Raw genomic sequence first — 27334 nt, 5'->3', positions numbered from 1 at the left:
CACTCTCGTTAGGAGTGCCCTAAGTTCAATCCCCCATACCCAAAACCCAAAAAGTATACTTGCCATCAGAGTGCGAAGAATTGCACATTTGTTATAGGGATGTCCGGCAGATGGCAGTAACCTGTCTTAAGGAAGGGGCGTCTTTTTCTTCTTTGCACAAATGTACCTATGGGCCAGCAGTGGCCTCCTTAGCATGGATCTATAGGAGGACAGAACAAGGGGTGAGGAAGCCGTTTAGATGCCATTACAATTACCTGGGCTGGAAGAGAAGAGTGGCTTCAGGTAATGGGACAAGAGGAGGATGGCGTGTGTAGGATTGGTGATGCCCGTAGGAGCCCATGTGGTGACAGGGAGAAGGGGAAAGGGGAACAGGAAGGGCAGGAATGACTGGCAGGTCTCAGGGGAGCCATATGTGGCCAGAGCTGCAGTCCCCAGAGAGGAGAGGGGGTCAGGGGATGATATGATTTTGATTCGGGGATGTGGTGACTTGGCTGGCCCGTGGACCCCTTGGTAGGCAGTCCAGGTTGCACATGGGGACGTAGCATGGTCAGGGTGGAGGCTGGGCCATGAATGGGATAGGATTTCCCAGAAGACTGCAGAGCCCAAGCAGAACAGGGGGTACAGACAGAGCCCTGGGCCACCCCTACTTTGGGGGCAAGCAAACACAAAGATAAAGGGATCAGGAGAGGAAATAGGGCCTTGAAGGAATGGCCACTCAGTGTCCCCTGTCCCAGCCCTACATTTAATGTGGTAGTTCCCATCTTCTCTGGGCTGGAGAAATCCAGGCTTGTGTGCAAGATGAAAGGTCACGGACTCTCCCAAAATAATGTGCATGCGCTTTACAACACCTTTTAGCTAAAGAAACCATTCCCTGCACTATCAGACCCTTGGCCGTATTCCACGTGGTCACTATGGCTGGACCCCAAGTGAGGGGACTGCTCCAGAGCTCTCTGGGATCATGTGGGCGTTTCAACCACTTAGCAGAATAACAGTCTTCCCACAAATTGTTCAGCAAAACAAATATGTATAAATCCAGGCTGGAGATGTAGCTCAGTTGGTAGAGTGCCAGCCTTGCGTGCACAAGGCCCTGGGTTCCATCCCCAGCACCAAAAAAAAAAAAAAAACAACAACAAAAAAAATATGTATAAATCAGTTCCCTGTGGATTACCAGTGTAAAGATTCTTTTGCCCCCAGGGTCCATAAAGTAACTCAAGAATGTAGCAAACTTTATTAACCCACATAACAAAAATGTCATAATAACATTTGACACTTGAAGGATGATTGATGTCATTTAAATGGGGACATACCTGTCCAAAGATGCCCTGAATGGAATATCCGAAGAGATAAGCACCGGTTGATCTAGATTTTCTATTCTGTATTATTAAGAAGATTTTTAAAGAAGTCCCACCTCTGGTTTTGCACTAGAGCACTTAATCAAGTTTTCCTTTCCACAGATTATTTCAGAAGGGCTGGTTCAAGAGTCTGGTTGCACTTTCACCGAGCTCTGCCAGTGCGCCCCTTGTTGCGATGTGCTCAGTCACTGCCTTTCCCCTCTTCCTGTGCTTCTTTGATTGCAGCAGATTCTCTGTCTGTAGATCTAATGTCTGGGCATCTGTCTGAAAAGCTGAAAGCAACCTGATCTTCCTCGGGGGCTTCCTGAAGGCTCCAAGCATGTGGGGCTTCCCATTAGCCCTCCGTTCACAGTCTGTTTGATGAATTTGGGGAGGACGCTCATCCTCTCTCTATAAATGCAGGGAACAGGAGCCCATGGTCCACGATGCTAAGTCCAGTTCAATTACTCAGAAGCTTCAAATTGAGAGGCTCCTGGATCCCCTCTAGAAAAGGGGATTTAGAAAAAGGGGGTGAGCTGAGTTCCTTCCTCTAGAGTGTGCACCTGGAAGTGACAGTCCCCAAGAGAACAGGTGCTGCAAACCCCACTTCATGTACCTGGGACCCTAGAGTCTGCAAGCCGACTCATGCGGGTTCCATGGCCACATTTCTTGATGTGTATCTTTATTTATTTATTTATTTAGGTCCTGGGAATTGAATTCAAAGACACTCAACCACTGAGCCACATCCCAGCCCTATTTTGTATTTTATTTAGAGACAGGGTCTCACTGAGTTGCTCAGCGCCTCGAAGTTGCTGAGGCTGGCTTTGAACTCACCATCCTCCTGCCTCAGGCTCCCGAGCCACTGAGATGATGTGTGTCATTTTTAAGAGAAAGAAAAGGAGAGAGGAACAAATGGAGCAAATCAGACAATCAGCATTAATGCAGCATTAATTTCAATGATCTGTCCCATTGTCCTAGTGAGCATGCTCATACTTCTTCTATTTAGAAAACATGGTCACTGTATAAATGAATTGTCGGTAAACACAATATACGTTGCTTACTAATCTGGGAAAGATGGGAGAATGAATTTGCAGCGATTTAGCATTTTTCATTATGGAAATGCCACATAAATATTTAACTCTAATGTTTATTTTATTCTAATTTTTGTTAATCACATTTGCTTAGTTAACGTGGCGTATTTATGCCAAGTTTTTATTATTGCCACAGATTTTTAAATGATGGCAATTTCGTGTGCTATTTTATTTGAAATTAGGTTGATTGTGAAGACTCACACAGAATAGCCTATTAATTTTAGGGCTTAGTATTTATGCCACTGTACCAGCAGATTCCCCAGCAAACACACGTGCGACACACACAACATATTCACACAAGTGCACAGACACACACTTGCTCGCCCCCGTTACCAGTGAGACAGCACGTGGGCACATTGCTTCTTTTCCAAGGGGAGGAATTTTTCTTTAAAGCCTCCTTCATACTTTTTAAAAAACATTTTTTTAGTTGTAGATGGACACGATACCTTTATTTTATTTATTTTTATGTGGTGACGAGGATCGAACCCAGTGCCTCACGCTTGCTAAGCAAGCGCTGTACCCCTGAGCTATAGCCCCAGACCCCTTCATACTTTTTATGACAAATTTGATTCAGCACAAAATCCTTCTAAAATTAAGGAAGAAAGAAAAATAACAAAACAGAGGAGGAAGGAGAGAAGCATCCAGATGGTATAAACGCTATCAATTTTCACGTTTGACCACTAAATTGTGATAGCGTGTAAAAGAATGTTGGGACAATTCCTTTTTATGGCAATTTTTTAAAATTTTTTTTAGTTGTCCATGGACCTTTTATTTATTTATTCATTTATTTATTTATATGTGGTGCTGAGAATCAATCCCAGGGCCTCACACATGCCAGGCAAGCGCTTTACCACCCAGCCACCACCCCAGCCCTTATCAATAGTCTTAATTAACATTTTCACATTTACCAATTGCCATGCTTAAATCCCGAGAGATGCCTTCCTACCCAGGACTCTCGGCTCTCATCTTTAGGAATTCTTTTTTTTTTTTTTGGTGGGGGGAGGAGGTACTGGGGACTGAACTCAGAGCCACATCCCAGCCCTCTTTTGTATTTTATTTAGAGACAGGGTCTCTCTGAGTTGCTTAGGCCCTCTCTAAATGCTGAGGCTGGCTTTGACCTCCCGATCCTCCTCCTCAGCCTCGAGAGCTGCTGGGATCACAGGTGTGCACCACGCACCTGGCCAGGAATTCCTTTTTTAAGCTAAGCATTTCCTCGTCCCACAGGGAAAGCCCCACTTGCTCAAAAACAGAAGGGATCTGAGGAATGAAGCAAAAGGAGAAGGAGAGTCTAGAGGGATCCCAATGGGTCCTGAAGGCCGACTTTACCTCTGTCCCTGTTGCCCAGAGTTGGCCCTGCTCTCTATAGACTGCAATCCAGATCCTGTGTTAGCATTCTGTTTTGGTCAGGATTCACTTCTGCTTACAGAACCTTAAAGAAGAGAGTTTATTCCACTCTCCTAGTCCCAATAGTAAGAAGACTGAGTTTCCTTCTGTCTTGTTGCTCTGTCATCTGCAACTTCTTCTTGGTCAAAGATGGTTGCCCAAATTCCAGCCATTACATCCTCAGTCCACGAGTAGGAAGGGAAAAAGGGTGCAGCTCTCCTTCATCGATAGCCTCTTCTCACAAGCCCCATACCTCATAACTGCTTGCTTCCCACTGGCCAGAACTCAGTTACATGATCATGTTTATCAACAGGGAGGATGGGAAATCAGTCTTTGTTCCTGTGGTTATGGGGTCAGCCAAAAAAGAAAAAAAAAGAAATCAGAGGCTGGTGTACTAAGGAAGAAGAGGGAGAATTAATTTTGAGGGACAACTAGAAGACTTTGCTACAGGATCATATGTGAGGTCTTGGTAAGGTGTCTTACCCACCTATAACTTGAGTTCATTTCAGCTTTCTGCATTTCTCAGGCCCAGGCACAAGAATCACAAAGCTATGAAGGCGGCTAACTTGAAGGCCAAAGAAAAGGCACTCCGACCCCATTCTGTGACTGTCTATTAACGCCCCCCTTGTAATTTCAGCGGAAATCTTAGAATTGGCAGGGAATGCCGCGAGGGACAACAAGAAGGCCCGGATAGCGCCGAGACACATCCTCCTGGCTGTGGCCAATGACGAGGAGCTCAACCAGGTACGTCCGCAGCTCAGACAGCCCCGGAAGGTGGACCCAGCCAGCCAGGATCTTCCCTGTGACAGTTCCTAACCCCATCTATGCAAAGAAAAAAAAAAAAAAGACCTCAGACTGGTTAAGAGAAGGAGAAATTCTGCTAACTCTGTCAAAATTCAGTTGCCCCCAGAATAGATCCCATTATATGTTCCAGATCTTGCCAGACTGTCCCCAGTGAAGATGAGCTCCACATTGCTGAGAAGGGGCAGCACAGGTTCCTCTCCTGAGTTTCTTCACCCAAATCATGCTGACGATTTATTCTCTTGAGAACAGGAGACTCCTTAGTTCATGTTAGAACTGACCCTTTATATTTTGGAACTAGCTCCAAAGTCTGGTGAGCGCCCCACCCCCACCTCAGGGTACACAAGGTGGTGGGTAAATGGTAGAATTTTTATATTTGTTTTCTATCTCATTCTTCTCAAACTACGGTGGAGAACCCTTTTCTATTGCCAAGCTGTCATAGACTGATCATTTCAAACTACGGAATAAAAATGGATTACTAGAGGGGCTGGGGCTGGGGCTCAGTGGTAGAACACTTGCCTCACACGTGAGAGGCACTGGGCTCGATCCTCAGCACCACATAAAAATGAATAAATAAACAAACAAAATGATGTAATGAAAAAAAAAATGGATTACTAGAAAAGTTTCAAAAAGACCTATGAACTATAAGCCACGAGTGTTCATTATCAGATTTAACAGGTCTACAGTGACCAGTCAATTTGCTCTAAACATTTCTGGACTCTTACTCCCAAATCCTATGCCTCTCTCGTCCCAGATGGAGAACTAACAGATCAGAGATGAGCCATGGTCTCAGATCACCCTTGGTGTCCTGATGGTTTGGGATACGCAGAATATATTAGTGTATCGGGAAAATGTCAATTATTTGCAAATAAATAAACCTCTCCTTGGGGAGGTACGTGGCTAAACGCGTTGACTGATGAACGCATGCTGGACAGTGTGCAGACTGGACGGTTGTTATTGGTCCTGTCTTTGTGTTGACCTTTGAACCTAGTCTTGTCCAGCTGGGCTCCTCTGAGGTGAAGCCCTTCATCCTCTGTTGTCCTCTGGAATTCCAGAGCCCTGGGCAGCATCCCTGGCTTCAACTGGCCTGACCCTTTTGTTTTGCTTACTGTATGAGATCCCGGGAGGCCTTGCTACCTGCAGAGAAATGCTCTCCAAGTCAAAGAGGGGAAGCCGGTTCAATATGTATCGTGTCATTTCTTCAGGAAAACCAAGACCAGATTTAAGCCTGGTTTTGCCAACAGAACTGTTTTAAACCCAGAACCAGGGAGCCCTTGGCTATATGAGTGCATGCATTTCTCTCTTCAGCTGCTCAAAGGAGTCACCATCGCCAGCGGAGGTGTCCTGCCCAGAATTCACCCTGAACTGCTGGCCAAAAAGCGAGGGACCAAAGGCAAGTCGGAAACTATCCTCTCTCCACCCCCAGAGAAAAGAGGCAGGAAGGCCACGTCGGGCAAGAAGGGAGGCAAGAAGTCCAAGGCTGCCAAGCCACGGACATCCAAAAAGGTGAGCCCAGCGCGCTTCACAGACCAGTCACTGCCCCTGCAGTGGTTCAGGTGTTTGTGTCCTCCCAAATTCATCTGCAGAAACCGACCCCCCGAGGGATGGGGTTCAGAGATGGGGCCTCTGGGAGGTGATGATCTTGATGGTACAACCTCATACATGAGATCAGAAGAGCCCGAGGGAGCTGGGCACGGTAGCTCATGCCTGTCATCCCAGCAGCTCAGGAGGCTGAGACAAGAGGATCGCTAGCTCAAAGCCAGCCTCAGCAACTTTGCAAGGTCCTAAGCAACTCAGAGAGACCCTGTCTCTAAATAAAATTTTTAAAAAAGGGGGGTGCTGGGGATGTGGCTCAGTGGTTGAGCTCCCCTGGGTTCAATCCCCAGTACTAAGAAGAAGAGGCCTGAGGGAGCTTGTCCTCTTCTCCACCATGGGAGGACCCAACAAGAGGGCCTCCTCCGTGTGGAAAGGGCCCTCACCAGAGCCTTGATCTTGAATTTCCAGTCTCCAGAGCAATAAAAATACATTTTTGATGTTTATAAGTCACCCAGTCAGGGGTCTTTTGTTATAGCAGCCTGGATAGACTAAGACAGCCCAGAATGAGAAAGAAGTTTAGGGACAAGATGATGAGGGCGCAGTTGGCATCTCCAGAGGACTGAGGACTCTGTAGCTTGGTGCTTGAGGAAGGAGTAGGTAGAAGAAAGGACCTTTGAGATTAGAGCTCATGTCATCCAACGGGGTTTGCCAGAGATTTTCAACCCCAAGATAAGTGGGGGTGGTTCTCAGATCCCTTTTACAGCCTCACCAAAACTGTAAGTGAAAGACAGCAGTGTGGAGTCCTGCTTCTCATCTCCCCACAGAGCCCCACTCTGCATGCTGAACAATCCCCGGTTTCCCATGGACACTTCCCTGGGTTGGCAGGTTGCATGCCAGATGTCGTGGGCAGCTTGCTAACTAAGTGCCTTAGCTCGCTGACACCACTTATGGAATGATATTTTCTTTTTTTTTTTTTATTTCTCTTTTTGTGATACTGGGGATCGAACCCAGGGCCTTGCCTGTGTTAGGCAAGCTCTCTACCACAAAGCTGAATCCCCAGCCCTAGAGTAATCAATATTTTCACATGCAGCCCAGTGCAGTAACCACCCATCACGTGTGGCCATTGCAACTTGAATAAAAACTAAGCCACATTAAAAATTCAGCACCGGATGCGCTAGCCACATTTCCAGCACTCGATAGCACTCAGCAGCAGAGACAGAGGAGCTCCATCACAGGGACAGCCTAGGACAGCAGGGCTGCTCTAGAGGTGGACTTTTCACTCTGCAGACCTCCTAATGTAAGAGATCGGGCAGGACTTGGTGCCATTACCACTGGCCCCAGGGAAACCTTGGGGAGGGGATGTTTGAGCAAGGCGCTGGGGACCAGTCACTTGGCTCTGATGTTTGTCATCAAAAGCTGCAGACAGGTGAACGCATGCAGACAAATGAGGCCTCCAAGGACCAGTGAACGCCTTTAATACGCTTTATTTTTTTGCAGGACACTTTTCTTTTCCTCACGTCACAGAACACCCCTTGCTTTCCTCCATCACAGAACAGCAGAGGGCGGGGGTGAGCTCAGTGGTGGAGCCTGAGCTTAGTGTACACCAGGCCCTAGGTTTGATCAAAAGAAAAGCTTCCGGGCGGGCGTGGCGGTGCTCCCATGCATCCCAGCAATTTGTGAGGCTGAGGCAGGAGGATCGTAAGTGGGAGGCCAGCTTCAGCACCTTAACTAGACCCTGGCTCAAAATTTTTAAAAGTTTATAAAAAGAACTGGGGGCGTAGCTCAGTGGCACAGCACCCACGGGTTCTGTCCTCCATTCCACCAAATAAGAAAACAGCAGAACGTAACTCCTGGCGACCCCTTTCCCGTCGGAGTCGGCAGCCGTCGTCGCAGCCACATCCGACTTCCTCTGAATTGTTCTCATCTGTCCTTCTGATTTTCTACCAACAGTCCAAACCAAAGGACAGTGACAAAGAAGGAACTTCAAATTCCACCTCAGAAGATGGGCCAGGGGATGGATTCACCATCCTGTCTTCTAAGAGCCTTGTTCTAGGGCAGAAGGTAATAAAGAGAATCGTAATGTGCTGTAGTAAAACACGATTACACTTTTATAACCTGCTGTTTACAAGCAATGATACCGCCTTCGTCCCTCCCTTCCTTAATGCGACTTCCACTCTAGTCTTGAATTATTCATTTTTAAACTAACGAACTATGGCGGTTTCTGCACCATGAAAATGAACACAAATATTTTAGTGCTGAGGTTGTCCATGCCGACCTTGGTCAGCCAAAGTAATAGAGAGAAGCTTTCTGGTCAGTAGATAGGATGACATGATGTCCCCCAGGTCCCAGATAGCTATGGATATTTTGGGTGGGTGCAGAACTAACTGCCTCCAACAGCCTCAGAGAGACCTGTCTTCATGGTCTGATGTCATTTATCAGAGAAGGAAAATAGAAATATATGCTTCCTGAATACCCCTGGTGTTCGAAATGAATTATTTGCCAATAATTCAGTCTGCCTGCCTTCCCTGGCTGCAGAAAGAAAACAAACAGGATTATACATTTGAACAGCCTCTAGCAACACAGCAGCCGCCCAGTCAGACATGCAAATAATTCATTCCCACGAGCATAAAGTTTACTGAGCAGACAATTTATCTACCAAGTCAACTGATACTGAAATAAGACACACGAGGAGAGAGCCGGTTAATCATATCTCCGGCCTCTGAGCTTTCGCAGCCTGCCAGTGGAGTGCACCGCCAACGCAGCAGCTGGGAAAGCTTGTGGAAAGAAGAGCATCAATGTGGCCGGTTCCTAATTCATCTCTGATGAAGCAGAGCAGGAAGCTAAGAGGTGGAATTTATGTCCCCTCCAGGGTTCTCCCTGGTTACATAAGGTTTAGCTTTCTCTCTCTTATCTAGGGGATGGCCAAGTTCTTGCTCTCCTGGAGAAACAAAGGAGATTTCCCTTAACTCCCCACCAATGTGGTCCCCAAAAGGCAAGGTAGAGCCAGGCGTGGTGACACACACGTGTCCTCCTAGCTGCTCTGGAGGCTGAGGCAGGAGGATCGCGAGTTCAAAGCCAGCCTCAGCAAAAGCGAGGTGCTAAGCAACTCAGCGAGACCCTGTCTCTATATAAAATACAAAATAGGGCTGGGGTTGTGGCTCAGTGGTCGAGGGCCCCTGAATTCAATTCCCAGTACAATAAATAAATAAATGGCAAGGTGGCCAGACAGAGGTAGGTTGGAAACCCAGAGCCAAAATTACATCCCTCCTGCAAGATTCTAGACCTCAGTGCCCTACCCCAAAACTTCAGGGCTGCTCATGGGGAAATGCAGAACCCTGGGAAGAGAAGGCAAGCCCTGAGCATCTCTCCCTCACAGGAGCTGCTCAGAGGGTGTTGCACCCAAAACCAAGGCCACCAAGGGTGGGAGCCAAAGGCACAAACAATAAAAGAAAGAAATGAGAAGTTCCATTCTTGTTCCCGAAAGAGAAGGCAGATTTGTTGCATTCTCTAGCCTCAAAGTGAAAAATCCACTGAGCTCACAGGAGCCTCTTCGAACCCAAACACCAGCTGGGCACAGTGGTACCATGTCTCAAAATAAAATAAAGTCAAATAAACAGGGCTGAGAATGGAGTTCAGTGGTAGAGTGTCCCTGGGTTCAACCCCCCCCAAAATAAAAATAAATGTAAAGGGCATGGTGGCACATGCCTGTAATCCCAGCAACTCAGAAGACTGAGGCAAGAGGATGGCAAGTTCAAGGCTAGCTTGGGCTACTTAGCAAGGTCCTGTCTCAAAATGAAAAGGGCCTCAAGTGCAGTTCAGGGGTAGAGCGCTTGCCTAGCATGCAGAGGCCTTGGGTGCAATCCCCAGCACCATCAGAGGAAAAGAAACCTGGGAAACGTTTGCTCCATGTGCAGTCCTTGTGTCGATGTTTGGTGTGAATTATTGAGAGTCAGTGGGAGATTTTCCATGGGATTTGATCTTTCCCATATTTTCCATCTTTTCTTCCTAACTCAGCTGTCCCTGACCCAGAGTGACATCAGCCATATTGGCTCCATGAGAGTGGAGGGCATTGTCCACCCAACCACAGCCGAAATTGACCTCAAGGAAGATATAGGTAAGGTCCTGAGACTTCAGGAGAGGTGCCATGGGGTGGCACCTGTTCACGGAAGTCCTCACGAAGTCAGCCATTGTCCACGGGGTCCCCTGTCAAGCTCTGTCTTTGTACTAATGGAACAGCATCACTACAGAGTAACTCAGCCACATATTTCGAGAAATTTATATTGAAATATAGCCTAGAGACAGATCATTACTGTACAATTTGATGAAATTTTCTCAAAGCAAATACCACCAGGCAACCAGCACCTAGGTCAGGAAGCAGACCCTATAGCACCCAGCAGTCTCCCGAGGCCCCTCCCAGCCATCATCTTCTCCAGGGGGAACCACTATCCTGTCTTCTCACACATGGAGGGGCTTCATCTCTTGAACTTATTTAAGTGAAATCGTGGACTCTCCCGAGTCTGGCTCCTGTTACTTGGCAGAGCGTTTGTGGAATCCAGCTGTGCTACTGAGTGTGGCTGTGTCCGTTCATTTTCTGTGTGGAAGACCCCAGTTTATCAATCCATTCTGCCATTGATGGCATCTGAGTAGTTTCCAGATTGGAAATATTCTACATGTTTTGGACGAAACCTCGTGCACTTTTCAAATGTAAATATTGAGAATGCTCTTGGTAAAAAGGAAAGAGAGCGCTAGAAAAACTTCGGTGGTCTGTAAGGCCGCGAGCACTGGGTTATTTCACCAGTGGTTTTCCACCTGTCCCATGAGTGGGGAGGGCATTGCAAATAACAGCACATGAAATGGGTACACCTCACCCATTTTTACAAGATAGAACGGCCTCTACTCCCCACTAGAAGGGTAAAGTGAACAAAGGAAAGGCCTGTTGTCCCTGGGGTGCGGATTGCCTCTTGTGGGGGTCTGGAGAGGAGAGATGGGTGGAAAGGTGGCCAGGTGGTTAAGAGAGCAGATTTTGAGTCCACCTGGTGTGTGTCCCGGCTTTTACAAATCCCTTCCTAGGGCTGGGGATATAGCTCAGTTGGTAAAATGCTTGCCTAGCAGATATAAGCCCTGGGTTCAATTTCCAGCACCAATAAATAAATAAGCAAGCAAGCAAACAAACAAACGCCTCCTAGCTCTGTGACCTTAGGCAATTTTCTTAACTTGGCTAACCCTCAGTTTCCTCATCCGCAATTGAGAATAACAAGAGAACTTGCTATGAATTTTAGGGAGGCATACTTGGGGCTTGGCCAAGAGTTGAGCTCATTGGCATTTAAAAATTGAGAGTCTTTATTATTGCTGCTGTGTTATCAGCAGGCCCACCCATCACCATTCAGTTCTCCCCCACCAACCCAAACCAAGCATCCCATGCAGCTAAGACCTTTTTTTTGTTTTTTTTTAAACTGCACTAGGAATTGAACCCAGGGGAGCTCTAACCCAATTTTTAGGTCTATATTGAGACAGGGTCTCACTAAGTAACTGAGGCTGACCTCGATCTTGCAATCTTCCTGCCTCAGCCTCCTGCGTTGCTGGGATTATAGGCTTGCATCACCATGCCCAGCGCCATGCTTTATTCTTTTAAAATATGTTAGAGGCTGCAGGTGTAGTTCAGTAGTGGAGTGTGTGCATAGGGTCCTGAATTTGATCCCCAATTCCCTCTGCATGCAAAATAAAATGAGTTATTACAAAAATGTTTAAGCATACACACAAACAAGAAAGTGTAATGAACCCCTCTGCAGATGCAATAATCAGTTACGAGTGTGATCAAGCGTGTTTCAGCTTTTAACACCTCCACATATTTCCAGACAACATATTATTTTAACTGTGAGTAGTTCAGAACAACCTCTAAAAGATAACCAGTGCTGGGCATGGTGGCACACGCCTGTAATCCCAGCAGCTCTAGAGGCTGAGGCAGGAGGATCACGAGTTCAAAGCCAGCCTCAGCATTTAGCAAGGCCCTAAGCAAGTCAGTAAGACCCCGTCTCTAAATAAAATATAAAAAAGGGCTGGGGATGTGTCTCAGTGGTTAAGCACCCCTGGCTTCAATCCCCAGTGCCAAAAAAAAAAAAAAAAGATAAGGGCTAATTTTTAATAACATAAGCATAGTACCATTATTACAGCTAAAAAAATTAACTTCATATCAACTATAATGAATGTTGAGATTCCAATTATGTCATGAATATTATTTTTTAAAATTGATTTAGGACCCAAATGAGTCCACAGACTGCAATTGGTTGATAAGTCTTTGAACTCACAGGTTCCCCCTTTATCTGTCTTTTTTATTTCTTTGCAATTTATTTGTTGAGGAAACCAGGCCGTTTGTCCTGGAGGGTCTCACACAATCTGGATTTTGTTGTTTGCATCCTCATTAAACATCTTTTCTTCGCTGTGTATTTTTGTTGTTTTCTTTTGTTTTTATAAGTTGGTAGTTAGAGCTAGAAGCTTAATGAGATTCAGGTTCAAGAAATTTGGGACTGGAGACGAAGCTCAGAGGTGAAGTGCAGGAGGCCTTGAGTTCAAGTCCCAGCGCCATAAATAATAACTTGAGTAAGACTCCTTGGAAGTCTTATTTTTGGAACAGGGTGCTTGTTGTCTCTCTTTGCATGACCTTAGCAGCTGCAGATGCCCCTTCCTGGACTGTCCGTTTGCCCACGGTTGCTAAGTGTGGATCCTCTAATTCTAGCGTTCCTTCATTTCTTCATGGGAATGCTTTCCCAGAGTGAAGCTGCCTCTCTGCTTCTCCAGCTGCTTTGTTCTTAAGTGTTTAGTGGACAGGATGCACTCTTCTTGCCTTCTGCATATCTCCACTGGGTCCCTGGCCTGAATTCAGGGACAGCAGCTTCAATTTCTCTGCTTCTCTGTATGAATGAGCTACCACCTTGGTTACCAGGCTTCCTCAGGTTCTGGACCCAGCAGATCAATACTGACCTAGAGTCTGGGAGCCAGAAAGAAGACTCAGAGGTGGTTGGCGTAGCCTGCAACCACCATTTCCTAGTCATATCATTGAAACCCAAGTACCAGCTGGGCGTGGTGGCACACACCTACAATCCCAGGGACTCAGGAGACTGAGGCAGGAGGACTTCAAGTTCCAGGCCTGCCTCAGCAATTTAGTGAGGCCCTAAGCAACTTAGGAAGACCCTGTCTCAAAATAAAAAAAAATAAAAAGGACTGAGGATGTAACCCAGGGGTAAAGGTCCCCTGGGTTCAATCCCCAGTACCAAAAAAAAAGAAGAGAAACCCAAGTACCTGGCTGAGGAGCAAAGCAGAGGAGGGAGGCAGCAGGTGAGACTCCGAATTCAGCAGCTGCAGCCCAAGCCCGAGGTTCCCACATGCCCTGTGGTTTCACACAAGTGCCCCACTGGCTAGAGGAAGATGCCAAGATAGTGACCAGCAACTACTTAGGACTCACCCACAGCAGGCACAGCTGTGGCTAAGTGTAGCCAGGAGCTAGTTCAGGTGTAGCCTGTTCTCGTTCAACCACAGTTGCTAGCTCCACTGTCCATCGGGCACCAGTAGTGCTCACACAGTTAGTGCTGCCCAGGCACCCGCAGCCACCATGGCTGCAGTGGCCCGGCCCAATCCTACAACAGCTGCTGCTCGCAGAGCCTTCCCCACAGCACACACAGCACCTGCTCTGACTGCACCCACCACCACCCCCAGCAACTACACAAAACTACCAGGACTTGTGTGTAAGAGCCACAGCTCCTGGCTGGGTGCAATGGCGCACATCTGTAATCAGAGCAGCTTGGGAGGCTGAGGGAGGAGGATTGCCAGTTCAAAGCCAGCCTCAGCAACTGAGCAAGTAACATAACCAAAGTAGTGAGACCCTGTCTCTAAAAAATAAAAAGGGATGGGGATATGGCTCAGTGGTTTAATGCCCCAGGGTTCAACAATTCCTGGTGCAAAAAAAGATCCACAGCTCCTGTTGTAACTTACAACAGTAAGCCATTCAACCAACAGCCAACAAAATTGCTGCTGCTGTGGCTGCTGCTGCCCAGCCTCAACTGTCTATTGCTGAAACCTACTGTCACACAGGTCCCAAAGCAGGTGAGAGCCAAGGCACAAGTCAGTATACTCAAGCCCAGGAAAAAGGAAACACAAGCACCTTCATGAAGAAGCCCCTCCCCAGCCCCATGGAGAGTGACTGCTAGAATAGACATTTGTCCTAAATAAAAATGTGCACAAAGTATTGTGGCTCTCCAAAGATACTTGAGTGTCTTGAGTGTAGAAAGTCTATCCCTGAGGCCCTAGGGAAGCCTCTGAACAGATGAGGATGGTGGTGGTGGTGGCTGAGTAGTCCTTATCCAAAATGTTTGGAACCAAAAGTGTTTCAGATATTTTTTGGTTTTTATTTGTTTGTTTGTTTGTTTGTTTGTTTTGTGGTGCTGAAGATTGATCCCAGGGCCTTGTGCAAGGCAAGCTCTTTACCAACTAAGCTTTATCCCCAGCCCGTGTTTCAGATTTTTTTATGTTTTCAGATTTTGGAATATTTTCACATTCACAAGATATCTTGTAGAGCGGACCCAAGTTTAAATACAAAACTATTTAGATTTTATATACACCTCATACACGTAACCTAAAAGTAATTTTATACAATATTTTCATTGCACTTGAGTTTTGACGGTGGCCCACCCATCACTTGAGGTCAAGTAGGGAATTTTCCATGTGGTGTCATGTGGATGCTCAGAAACTCTTGGATTTTGAAGCAATTTAGATTTGGGATTTTCATATTAAGAATGCTCAATCCATAATGATAATTAATAAAGAGAGATCTGAGACTCTCCCCAGATGGCCAGATGGCCACATTCACTAGGAGATGGGAACGTCTGAGGGCAAACACCTTGTCTCCCGTGGAGAACAGCCGTCACCCTAGTCCGAACACCCATGTCATCTCAGACATGAATGAGAGCGTGGGAAGAGGTGCTGAGTCCCCTGGTGCACTCAGGTGAGGTTCCTGCTTGACCAGGAACCTCTGTAGAGGCCAGACCCTGAGATATTGCAGAACTTGCCCTAACAGCAGTGCCTGGTATGATGTTCCCACAGGAAGTCCGTGGAGATGAGCCTCCCAAATCTCTGCATGTTTCCATTGCAAATCAAGGCCTCAGTTGGAAGAACAAGATATTAGGCTGCCCTAGGCCTGTGTCTGTCCTCTGACCCGAGGGCTTACAACTTGCTGCTGAACCTGTAGAACAGAATACTGGCATCTTGGCCAAAATAAAGAATGAAATAAATCATCTCCAGGACTGGAAATCACCCCTTAAAAGGTCCTTTAAAGTAGCTTGCTAACCAGCTGGACACGGGGGCACATGCCAGTAATCACAGCAACGTGGGAGGCTCAGACGGGAGGATTACAAGTTCAAGGCCAGCCTCAGCAACTTAGCAAGACCTTGTATCAAAATTAAAAATGAAAAGTCTGGAGATGTGGCTCAGTGAGAGTGCATCCCTGGGTCCTGTCCCCAACACCAGTACTGGGGGAAAAAGAGAGAGAGACTTACTAACTAAATCTGTTACACCAGAGGCCCAAAGACCCCTAGACCAGCAATCAGTGGCAGACCAGGATGACAGCTGGGAAGTGAGATTCCTAGTGTCTAAGGATGCCCTCCCCCAGGCCTCCTGAGAATCTGTCCTACCGGGGGATTATGTTGAAAACACACCACGTGGCCTCCCCCTGTTCTCCTTTGCAGGTAAAGCCCTGGAAAAGGCGGGGGGCAAAGAGTTCTTGGAAACAGTGAAGGAGCTACGTAAATCCCAGGGCCCTTTGGAAGTGGCTGAAGGTAAGCATAGACCTGGCTCCGCGACCCAGCACGGCCCCACCCTGTCCCCACCAGTCTCTGGCCAAACTCACACGGATCCAGTCTCTGCCACGAAATATGCCCTAACTATCCCAAAGCTATTTCAGCATCTCTGATGATTTGAGCAGGCCCCTTGAGGTCATTCCATATGCTCTGGGGTCTACAAGTGTCTGGATCGTTCATGTTCACGTACATACCTCAGATCCCCCACAATGATCTCCAGCCATTGGGTTGATTTTGTATGTGTGCAGTAAGATACACAGGGCTTAAGTCTTGCCATTGTAACCATTTTTTTTTTTAATTTTTTGGAAGTTGAATATGGCAGCATGTCTTTATTTTATTTGTTTATTTTTATGTGGTGCTAAGAATCGAACTCAGTGCCTCATATGTGCAAGGCAAGCACTCTGCCACTGAGCTACAGCCCCAGCCCCATTGTAACCATTTTTCAGTAGCATTAAGTCTTTCACCTAGTTCCACAGCGTTTGGATCACCTTGAAATTGAACAGAAGCCCCGTCCCCATTGAGCAGTCCCCCCACCTGCCTTCCCCAGGCCGTGGCATCCACTCATCTACTTTCTGCCTCTGCACATTTGCCCACTCTGGACCTTTCACGTAAAGGGAATCATACAGCGATGGGTGGCCCTTTGTGTCTGGCTTCTTTCACTTAACATGGGATTTTTTTAATATTTATTTTTCAGTTGTAGGTGGACACAATAGCTTTATTTTATTAATTTTTATGTGGTGCCGAGGATCGAACCCAGGGCCTCACTCATGCTAGGCGAGTGCTCTACCGCTGAGCCACACCCCAGCCCTTAACATGGTACTTTTGAATCCCACTCGTGTGGTAGCATGTGTTGGTACTTCTCTCCCTTTTATGGCCAAATGATATTCCACTTTGTTTATCCACTCAACCGTGGATGGGTGTCTGGGTTGTTTCCAACTTTGGCAACTGTGAATGGAGCCCCTGTGCACATCTGTGCAGAGGTTTTTGTGTGGGCACCTGTTGTCATGGCTACTGGTAAGTGATTCCCTTTCAGAGCCATGTTCCCACCACACCATCCCCAGGCCATTCCCTCTCTGTGCTGCACTCATGCTACGACTGCCGAGGACAGCGAAACCTCCTGCTGTCCCCAGACACAATAAACGGGCACCAAGAGGGAGCCCTTGGGGGAGGAGGTGCAGCCCACTGGGGGACTGTGGCCGTGGACATGAGCAAGCAAGGGGGAGAGAACAGCGGCCAAAGGTGAGTCGAGCCTTTGGGGCTGTGTGACGGGGTTTGGATCTGACTATCTGGACCAGAAAGGCCACCTTGAAGTTAAGGCAGGGGACTGTCATGATCAGACTAGATTATTAGAAAAATAACGGGAGCTCCCAGTCAGGAAAGAACAAGAGTCCACACTTTAGAGCTGGTACACGCCCCTCCCCAGACACGCAATGGTGGGCCAAATTTCCTTTTTAAATTGTTTTAAGACAGCCACCCTCAAACGTAAGATCGGCATGTGTGTAGACGGAAGTAAAAGACAGGCAGCAGCAACGGGGGAGTTGCAGCCCAGGCCACCGGGATGCAGGGCAGGGACTATGCAGAGCCACTAGGCCACTCTTGCTTATAAAGGACTGCAGTCACTGGTGGAAGGAGCAGGGCCAGGCTCGCTGCTCACAGCAAGGGGCTGGAGAGAACTCCTTGGCCTTTCTGAAGGCAAAGTTCTGACCATCCCCCAGGGCTATGGCTTGGGTAAAACTGGACTTTCTAGGGTAGAGGAAGGATCCGATCCCCGTACCCAGGCCCAAGGCCACATTGCCCACTGACCTCAGAGTCTGGAGGACCCTCATCCCCATGACCTTGAGACAGAACTCAGATAAGCCATTTAAGAACTGCACCTGGTCTGGGGGCTTGGGTTTGGGGGAGGCTTCCAGCCAATTGCCTGACGGGGTGAGGAGGAGAGAAAATAGCTGCTCTCCACAGAATGAGGGGTGCTGGCGCATTTCTCAACAGAGTCCCAGAGGTAGAAAACAGAGGTGTAGAAGCAGTATTTTAAAAGATCGTAGCTGGGAATTTTCTAGAATTAAACATGAGCCCTGGGGTTGAAAATAGCAGGCATTATAAATAAAAATAGACCTCAAACCTGACCCATGATAATGAAGGGTCAAAGGTTCAAAACCCAAGAGAAACCTCCAAGGCAACCCAAGAGAAGAGGTAGATCATCCGTAAAGAATTGAGAAGTCTGATGGCTACAGACGCCTCATCAGCAACCCGAAACTGGAAACAGGAAAGAAATGTCTTCAAAGCACTGAAGGGAAACACGCCACCAAGAATTCCACAGTGCTGTTTTTCATTCAAGAGTGAGGGCCAGGGGCTGGGGCTGTAGCTCAGTGGTAGAGTGCTTGCCTGGAAATATATATATATATATATATATATATATATATATATATATATATATATATATATATATATAAAACTGCACATATGGTATGACGCTACATTGTGTACAACCAGAGAAATGAAAAGTTGTACTGCAATTGTGCACAATGAATCAAAATGCATTCTGCTGTCATATATAACCAATTAAAATAAGTAAATTAATAAGAAAGTACATATATATAGTGCACAATTTCAAACATGCAAAAGTTGAGAGGCAGCAATTCAGACCCTTCTGGAAGGAACCAGAAGTCAATCTGAAGTAAGTAGAGGGCTGCAGGAAACGGTTGTGATTTGGCACAAATATGTTGAGTCTAAGTATGTGTAGTCTGGGGCCATCAGGGCTAGAAAGAACACGAGTCCACATTTTAAAGTTGGTACATGCCCTGGGAAGAAGAGAAAAGGGGAGACGATCCTTTAGGATCTGACTTCGTGTTTCATTTAATTTCAAGACACCATCAGTCTTAATATATGCCTTTATTGTTTGGGCCACTAAGATTAAATTTCATAAGTGGGCTAATAGGAGACCCCTCATGAGGCTGGGACATTCAGATTAAGAGCATGGTGACCCACCCTGCAGAAAGGACAGCAAGTACATGTCTTGACTTTGGTGTTGGGAGGAAAGGCCTCTTGCTGGCGAACCTGAACTGCAGGCCAGTACTTCTGCAGGTTTACAGCCAAATCCAGTGCTGCCCAAAACCTCAGGCAGAGAAGACAGTGGCGTGCGACCTCCGTTTGGTAGTGTCCCCAAGTGATGTAGAAGGAAATGCAACTTTATCTCTGAAAGAACTCAGCTTCAATCTTGGCTGACAGCAACTATAAGATGCATCCTGATTTAAAAAAAAAAAAAAAGTTTAAATAAGTAAAAGGATATTAAATGGCCTCGGCGTGTGGCTCAGTGGCAGAATGGTCACCTAGTGTGCAGGGCCCTAGGTTCAGTCCCAGCACCACCACAACAAAAAAGATGATAATGATTTTTAAGTGCATCTTGGGGTGGGCAAAGCAGACCAAATACAGTGCAGGTCTCCGGTGCACAGGGTGTGGAGAGGGTGCGTCAGGAAATATTTTAGGAGCAGCACCAGTGAGGGGTAGCACCAGATAGCGGCTTCGTCGGAAGGAGATGCCGAATGAGGAAATGCCACATGCTGCCCTGGGAAGTGACAGAGGCTGTGTGGTAAACACATCCATGAATTTGTCGTAGGGGTCAGAGCCAGTTTGTGTTAATACCTTCAGTGCACACTGTAGGGTGGGAACACGGGATGTGGTTGTGAATGAGGCCCCTGAACATTCCTTTGGGAACTTGACGAGTGAACGATAATTTTGCTGGACACACACTGGGCCTGGGGCACCAGCAAGGTCACCAGTGTGCAGGGTGCTATTGAAAGCTGAGGGGGCTATGGGGCTGCAGATGGTTGCTTAGCAGCTAGGGCTGAACGCCTCCTGCAGCAGGGAAGAGCAGTGGACCCCACAGGCAGGAAGAACAGAGGTTGCTCTGGGGAACTGAAGTCCACAGTGTCATGGTGACCAGGGATCAATGGTAGCTCTCCAGCAGGACAAGAGGCCACCCTGGGGTCCCTTTTTTGCTATGGTGATGCCTAAGAATATGTCTGGTCTTCCACACTGCGATGATCACCAGAGGGAAGGTTCTAGAAGCTTCTAGCAGCAGAATGCACCTAGTAGGTGAAAGAGTTCCACCAGGGGGCATCACATCAGATCAGAGATGGCTGCGAGCCATTTGGTTAGCAGCATTAGTCGGTGCTTATAACAAATACCTCCCAACAGCCTGACCCCTGTCCTTGGCACCTCCAGAGAGCATCACAAACCACAGCAGCTGCGAGCCACGTTTCCCATCTCCAGTTGCCATGGAGATGCTTTGCTTTGGATTGAAATGTTATCAGGGGCTACCTCGAAAATCATTTTCTTCCTTGGTTGGTTGTTTCACACCGCCAGTAAACGCATTCCTCTTGTTTAAAAATGACTTTAGATTCAAAAGAATATCATTCGGCTGATAACATGACTATCGTGTGACATATATATAAAATAAATCAGCCGTGGGTGTGAAGAACCAGCTTCTCCAGCACATGAGATCAGTAAGAGCCTTGGAAAAATTGCCCTGATCAGGCCAAACCCCGGGGTCCTAGGTTCTCTGCAGGACAGTCCCAGGTTCCGGGTTCCAGGGCCCATTATCCAGGCCCAACAGCCACATTCCGCATCTGTGTACAGACCCACAAGGCCGCAGGGTCAGTCCTCGAGCTGTGAGGCCCCCTGTTCACACGTCTTGCATGGACTGGCTCATTCCTGTCTGATTGTCTTTAGACCCACTCAGAGCTTGGAAGGCGAGGAGCTCACAGCCCCCCCTCCCTGACCCGGGTTCCAGCAGCTCAGTCCCCACCCACCCAAGCAAGTACAGTCACAGCGCCTCTGACACCGTCAGGTCCCACAGACTAGATGGGCATCGTATATTTCAAATAAATCTTCCAAGCCAACCCTACACACAGCTCCAGAGCCTGGCAGATACATGCATGTCACACACACTGCCCTAGTGGCCATGACTTCCCCAGAGCGCCAAGGCTCCCAGGCCCTGGCCACTTGAAGAGGACTAGGGACCCTTGGGGCACAGAGCCCAGCTCCGCCAGGTAGGTGGCCTAGGGACAAGCAGCATGGGGCAGGGGATGGATAGTCACAGGGACTTCCCTGAAACTCAGCAGCCACAGCGCTTATCAGCCCTGTCGCCAACGGGAGCCATGTCCAGGGGGGTAAAAAGGAAGGCAAAGGAGAACAGGACCAGGCTGGCATCACGGAAATTTGAAATTGTGGGGCCAGGCTGCATGGTTCACTTTGAACCCCTGCTGTTGGCAGGATACACGGAAATGATCAAGTACATGACTGTCCAAGGAAATCTATGACCAAGTGAGGTGGTTCTCAGCTCAGGGAGGGGCCCAGAATTCCAAGAGCACGGCACAAGCCTACACCAGACCAAGTCAGGATCTGTGAGGGGGCTGGGCTCAGAAACGGCTGTTTTTAAAGAGCCAGGGTGTCTTTTTCCTATGGCTGCCCCCACAAAGTACCACAAACTCGGTGGCTTCAAACATGACTCTGTTCTTCGAGTTGTGAGGTCAGCAGTCTGCAGCAGTCTTCGTCTAAGGGCTTAGATGAAGGTGTCACAAGACCGGTTCCTTCAGAAGGTGCCTGGGAGAGGCCTTGGCCTTTCCTGGCTTCAGGCCTTGGCCCCTGGACAGGGCGCCCCAGTCTCTGTTTCTGTCACCACCCTGCTGGGAATGTCATCCGGTCAGGTTCCCTTCCACTTCCTTGTCCCCTCACCACTTTGGGCCTTCCGGCCTCCCTCTCACAGAACCCATAGGATTACATTTCAGGGCCCAGCCAGACAATCCAGGAGAATCTCCCGTTTAGTCACATCTGAAAATTCTCCCTGGCCATGTCAGGTCACATCCACAGGTCACATCCACAGGTCCCAGAGGTCAGGGGTGGGTGTGGTGGGGAGTCCATTACTCAACCTACCACAACACAGGAGACTCTGTGGGAGTGATCCTTTGACTTCAGCCACTGTGGGCAGGTCCCTACTCCGGGCCTGGCTGGCAGACCAGAGTTGACGAGCTGTCAGCATTGAGGCTTTCCCCTGAAGCTCGTGCTGACCGTCCAGGGCAATCCCAACAGCTCCCGCTGGGAAGCAGGGAATGCCATCCGGTCAGCTTCCCTTCCACTTCCTGGTCCCCCGACCCCACCCCACTCCACCCGTGGACCTGACATGTAGACGCGCTCTTTGGTCTAACTCCCAGCTGAAGGCAAGACTTAGGAAATGACCTGCAGCGTTCCTCTCTCCCATGTCCCAGCCGCCGTCAGCCAATCCAGTGGACTTGCAGCCAAATTTGTCATCCACTGTCACATCCCCCAGTGGGGCTCCGACAAATGTGAAGAACAGCTTGAAGAGACCATCAAAAACTGCCTGTCAGCAGCCGAGGACAAGAAGCTAAAGTCTGTCGCGTTCCCACCCTTCCCCAGTGGCAGGTAGGAGGCTTCCTCTGGAGTTGGTTTCTCCAGGCTTTTCGCTGGGAACCAGTGGCTGTTCAACTCACACGTGGTCTTCCACTCCAGAAGACGCAGCCAGGGCTCGCCAGCACGGTCAGCAGGTAGCCAGGCAGTAGAGTAAGGAACCAGCTTCCCACCTCCAAACACAGGGAGAGACGGGCCCCCTGGTCGGCCAAGAGGCTGCTGTCCATGGCTGGGGCCAGCCCCTGCCTCCTGACGTCCAAGCCCAGGCAGAGAAGTGGCTGTAGGGAACATACTGTGGCAGAGCAAGGTGGCATGTCAATTTCTGAGAGCCTGCTGTGTTCAAGCCCACATCCCAGCAGCTACCCACGTTCTAGAATGCACGATTAGAAAACACCAGGCTTGAGTCGGGCACAGTGGTACACGCCTCTACTCCAGCTGCTCAGGAACTGGGGGCAGGGGGACCACAGGGCTGGGCAACTGTGGACCTGTGTTGAAGTCCGATTCTTGGCAGCAGCTGCTGTGACCAAAAGACCTGACAAGAACAATTTTAGAGGAGGAAAAGTTTCTTTTGGATGCCGCAACACGTGACTAAATCAGCCAGGGTCATTCCAGGTGAATTGGGCTGGCTACTATATAATCACACAGACACAGAAAGTACCTTTTTTTGGGGGGCTCAGCAACAACGGCTCCTCGGCCCCAGCTCCCACAAGGAAGCAAGAGAGGCAGACAGAGGGAGCGTGCCTGAAGCCCTGTGTATTGAGGAGAGCCTTTCAATAGAACAGTCCATCCAAAAAAGGTAAGGGGTAGTATTACAGAGGAACCAGAAGGCAGCCCACTCCCCCCATTGCCTCACTCCCCTGCTGAACGGAGATGGGGATCCACCTGCTTCCAGGCAGAGGAAGCCAGTCTCCACATTTCCATCACTCAAGGCTAGGGGGCGCTCAGCTCCTGGGTGGCAGCTCCCGACATTTGGTGCTCACAGTTTCAGAGATCTTGGTCCATAGACAGACCAAGATCCATTGCTCTGGGCCCAAGGTGAAGCCAATCATCAAGTGGATAGGTATGGCAGAGAAAATTGGTTCAGGTCATGGAACCAGGAAGCGAAAGAGAGAGAGAGAGAGAGAGACAGACAGACAGACAGAGAGAGAGAGAGATCCCCTTACCATGGACAAAAATACAAACCCTAAAGACACGTCCTCAGACCCTCCTCCTATAGCCACACCCTACCTGCCTACAATTACCGCTCAGTTGATTCAGTGGATTAACGCACTGGTTACTTAAGGCTCTCCTAACCCAGTCATTTCACCTCTAAACTTTCTTGCGTTGTCTCACCCATGAGCTTTGAGGGATACTTCATACCTGAGCCACAGCACCCTGGGGGATGTAGCTCAGTGGTTCAATCCCCAGAGGGAGGGAGGAAAGGAAAGAAGGAGAAAAGAAAGGAATGGAAAGGGGAAAGAAGGGGGGGCGGGGACACCAGACTTGAAGGCCTTGCTACTCCAGTATGGTCTGTGGAACAGAGGCGGGAACATCTCCTGGTTAGAATGTGGAACCTCGCCCCCATCCCACATGTCCCGCTGTGGGATTCCTCTGCTGCCCCGGGGTAACAGCAGGGCCAGGACGCTGAGGTAGGGTAGACACTCCCAGAGCTGTGAAAGGCGTCACCGAGGGGCGGAGGCTGGGCTCTGTAACCTAGGCAGGCACATCACTGGAAGAAGAAGAGAGAGCCGAGAGGCCTAGGTTCCCGCTGTAACTGTATCTCCAGCACAGCCCCCAGCTCTGGCCCTCCCCAGTCCAGGCCTAGGCACTGCCGGCTACATGGTCTCTAAGTGGGCCATAGGCAGCGTGTTCCTCAACAGAATGCACACACACCCACAAGCACATGCACAAGAATCCACATGGGGCAGGCCCATCCTGGACCTGTACCAGGGGTCATTGGTGGCTGACCCCAAGTAACCATTATGGCTGTATCTCATGAGGCCAGTGGACAGCACTCTCGATGGCTCCCTGGTGCTTGGGACTCTTAGCAAACTTCCACCGGCCCAGTCCTACCCAGAACCACTGTCAAAATCACATGAAACAGTGAGGACGTGGAAAGGAATTTTGAAGACAAGCTAGTAAGCATGCATTTTTGCTCTTATTAAACAATCTGTTTAGTATTGAAACCAATTTTGAGGAAGCTAATAAAAACCTATGTTTGCTTTTATGAAGGCCAGGTATTTTAATGCAGAACTGCTAGATTTTGTTTGTTTGTTTGTTTTGTACCAAGGATTGAACCCAAGAGCACTTAACCACTGGGTCACATCCCCAGCCCTTTTTGACTTTTTATTTAGACACAGGGTCTCGCTAAGTTGCGTAGGGCCTCACTAAGTTGCTGAGACTGGTTTTGAACTCACAATCCTCCTGCCTCGGTCTCCCGAGCTGCTGGGATTACAGATGGGTGCCACCATGCCCAGCTGAATTACTAGAAATTTTTAAGCCAAGTTCTACCTGATTCAGGCAATACAGCTTCAAAAACAGGGCAACCTCACCTGGCAGCCCTATGATGTTGGCCAAAATCATACCCGTCAGTGTGGGACCTATAAAGTGAGGACGAAGTCTCCCACCAACCCCTCCAAATGACCCTTTGACTAGGTCAGAGGTGACTCTATGCATAGTGATGCCCCACTCAGTACAAACAAGAGCCCAAAGCCAAAATCAGAAGGAACCCAGGGCTTTGCCCTCCCAGGCTGAGGGAAGAGTTAGGACCCTGGATCTTGGGACCAAAATGACGTGGGCTCTCCTTTTGCCTTGGTACAGGAACTGCTTTCCCAAACAGACGGCCGCCCAGGTGACCCTGAAGGCCATTTCAGCCCACTTTGACGACTCCAGCGCGTCGTCACTGAAGAACGTGTACTTCCTGCTCTTTGACAGCGAGAGCATCGGCATCTACGTGCAGGAGATGGCCAAGCTGGACGCCAAGTAGCCGCTGTCCAGCAGGGATCGGAGGAAGAGCCACGTCATGAGAGTGGGGTTTTATTTCTGAAAAGGAGAGAGGAAGGGGAGCGGAGGGCAGCTGAGAGGGCAGCAGGGAGCAGAGGCAGGAGCAGGTCCTGCCACCGAGGGACCCTCTGCATTTTATATTCTCCTTACAAAGGGCCTTGGTCCGCATTTAACCAGGTCTCCACCAGGGGTTCTTCCCATGTGTTTTCTTCCAGTTGTTTTAGAACTTTTTTTAAAAAAACACAGACCTCGTTTTAGATTTATAGCATTGACTTTTACACACACTCACACACACACACACAAAAAAAATCCTTTTAAGATTCTTAAAAATCTTTTGTTCCTCCTTTATCCAAGGGAAGAGGGCGTGAGAGTCAGCTGGGCTTGCTGGCCTGTCCGTGGTGGAGAGAAGATGGGGACGACATCGCTCTGGTGCTTTTCTCTTCTGGTTTAGAGCCCCTCCCCCCTTCCCCTATGACATCTGTAACGACTCCTCAAAAGTTCTTTGCTTTGGGCTTTTTGTTTGTTGGTTTCATTTCATTTTTTTAAAGAAAAGGAAAAGAAAAAATAAAAGATCCAGTGTCTTTCTTATAACATATTCTTTTATTGCAATATTTTCCTCTATTTGGAAAACTGTGTCCCCATGAATGGATACCTCTAGAATGTTCTAATAAATAGAACAAGGCCTGTCACTGACTGGCGGAGATGTCCGCCATGCTAGGTGATGTCCATGGCCTGTGTGGTCAGGTGGCGGTCCTGCCTCTGGGAAGAAGGAGCCCACTGGCGTGATGAAGCCACAAGAGGGGTCACCAACCTCCGGGAAGCAGGATGTCTCACTTAGGCCTTGGCAACAAAGTGGAACAGACGGCGGGGTATAGCCCAAACGTGGGATGGGCTGAGAGCCCAAGTGAGTCTGGTGGCCCCAGCACTCTGCCCCAGTCCCCAGAGGCCACCATCAAAGATGAGCAGGGATGGGGAGGGCAGGGAGAGTCAGCCTGAATTTATTCATGTGAACTCATCAAGTTCTGCCACGGAGATTTAACCTAGGGGTTCCAAGATAGACTCTTCCACGTTGGAATGTCTCTCCCAAATACAGGAGTCTAAATTTTAGACATTACTGCTCTAAGGTGGCCCTGCAGACGAGTGCCGGGGGTTGTCCAGGAAACCAGAAGCACAAACCTCGAGGACCCCTTCTCACCCCCAGGAGCTGGAGTTTTGTTACTTATAAATTCGCCAGTCAACAGTGCCTGGAAACATACTAGGAAGCCCCGCAGAGCCCCCTTCTGCCCCCTGAAGGGTAACAGACGCACCCTACCATCAAATTCTGCTGCCTTTCCTTACCCACCTCCAGAAGCTGGCAAGCCTGGCTTCAGCCTTGACCCCTGCCCGCTCTGTAAAAACTCACTGTCGGGACAGGTTAACCAGAAAGGGTATTCTGTCTTTGTTCTTAAATACACCTATGGTATGTAGTCACGATCTTGAAATCACAAAGCTTCAGGGGAATTAAGGCCTGAAGGGACTAGCCACCTGTACCTACATGCACCTGTCATCCCGGCTACTCAGGAGGCAGAGGAAGAGGATCACTTGAGCCCAGGAGTCTGACACCAACCTGGCCACCAGAGTGAGACCCCATCTAAAAAGACACCACAAACAAATCTAAAATATAGGCACCAACCATAAAAAGGAGTTTAAAATGAGGCTCCTGATTGTTGTGGGATGTAGAGGCTTCACCACCCCACGTGACGGAAAAGGTTTGGGGTGCAAGCCATCTCCCCACCCCGGGGCTGCTTCTGTGGCTGGTCTCAATTTGCAGGTTCTCCTTCCTGTTCTCACAGATGGACACCAGGCTCCAGGAGCCAGCTCTCCGCACCACCCTGAGAGCTCTGAACACCACACCAAGCCCACAGGCACACACACACACACACACACAGCACACCTCACACCA

General features: G+C 48.6%; 1 protein-coding gene across 1 annotated transcript in view; it reads left to right on the top strand.

Moving 5' to 3' along the window:
- The window catches only part of LOC124076151 (core histone macro-H2A.2), a 53703-nt gene extending 27720 nt beyond the window's left edge, over positions 1–25983 (top strand). The window contains exons 3-9 of the mRNA XM_046419959.2: positions 4443–4549; positions 5915–6112; positions 8093–8203; positions 10157–10256; positions 15877–15966; positions 22251–22425; positions 25210–25983. Coding sequence (XP_046275915.1) covers positions 4443–4549; positions 5915–6112; positions 8093–8203; positions 10157–10256; positions 15877–15966; positions 22251–22425; positions 25210–25375 — 947 coding nt within the window. The 3' untranslated portion in view covers positions 25376–25983. The remainder of the gene's footprint in view (positions 1–4442; positions 4550–5914; positions 6113–8092; positions 8204–10156; positions 10257–15876; positions 15967–22250; positions 22426–25209) is intronic.
- The last annotated feature ends 1351 nt before the right edge of the window (positions 25984–27334 follow it).

The sequence above is a fragment of the Marmota monax genome, unplaced genomic scaffold, assembly GCF_021218885.2.
Source record: "Marmota monax isolate L192 unplaced genomic scaffold, Marmota_monax_Labrador192_F-V1.1 WCK01_AAM20220418_F8-fsc00019, whole genome shotgun sequence".
Lineage (NCBI taxonomy): Eukaryota > Metazoa > Chordata > Mammalia > Rodentia > Sciuridae > Marmota > Marmota monax.
The sequence above is the reverse complement of the archived record's forward strand: the minus strand, read 5'-3'. Positions and strand labels throughout refer to the sequence as shown.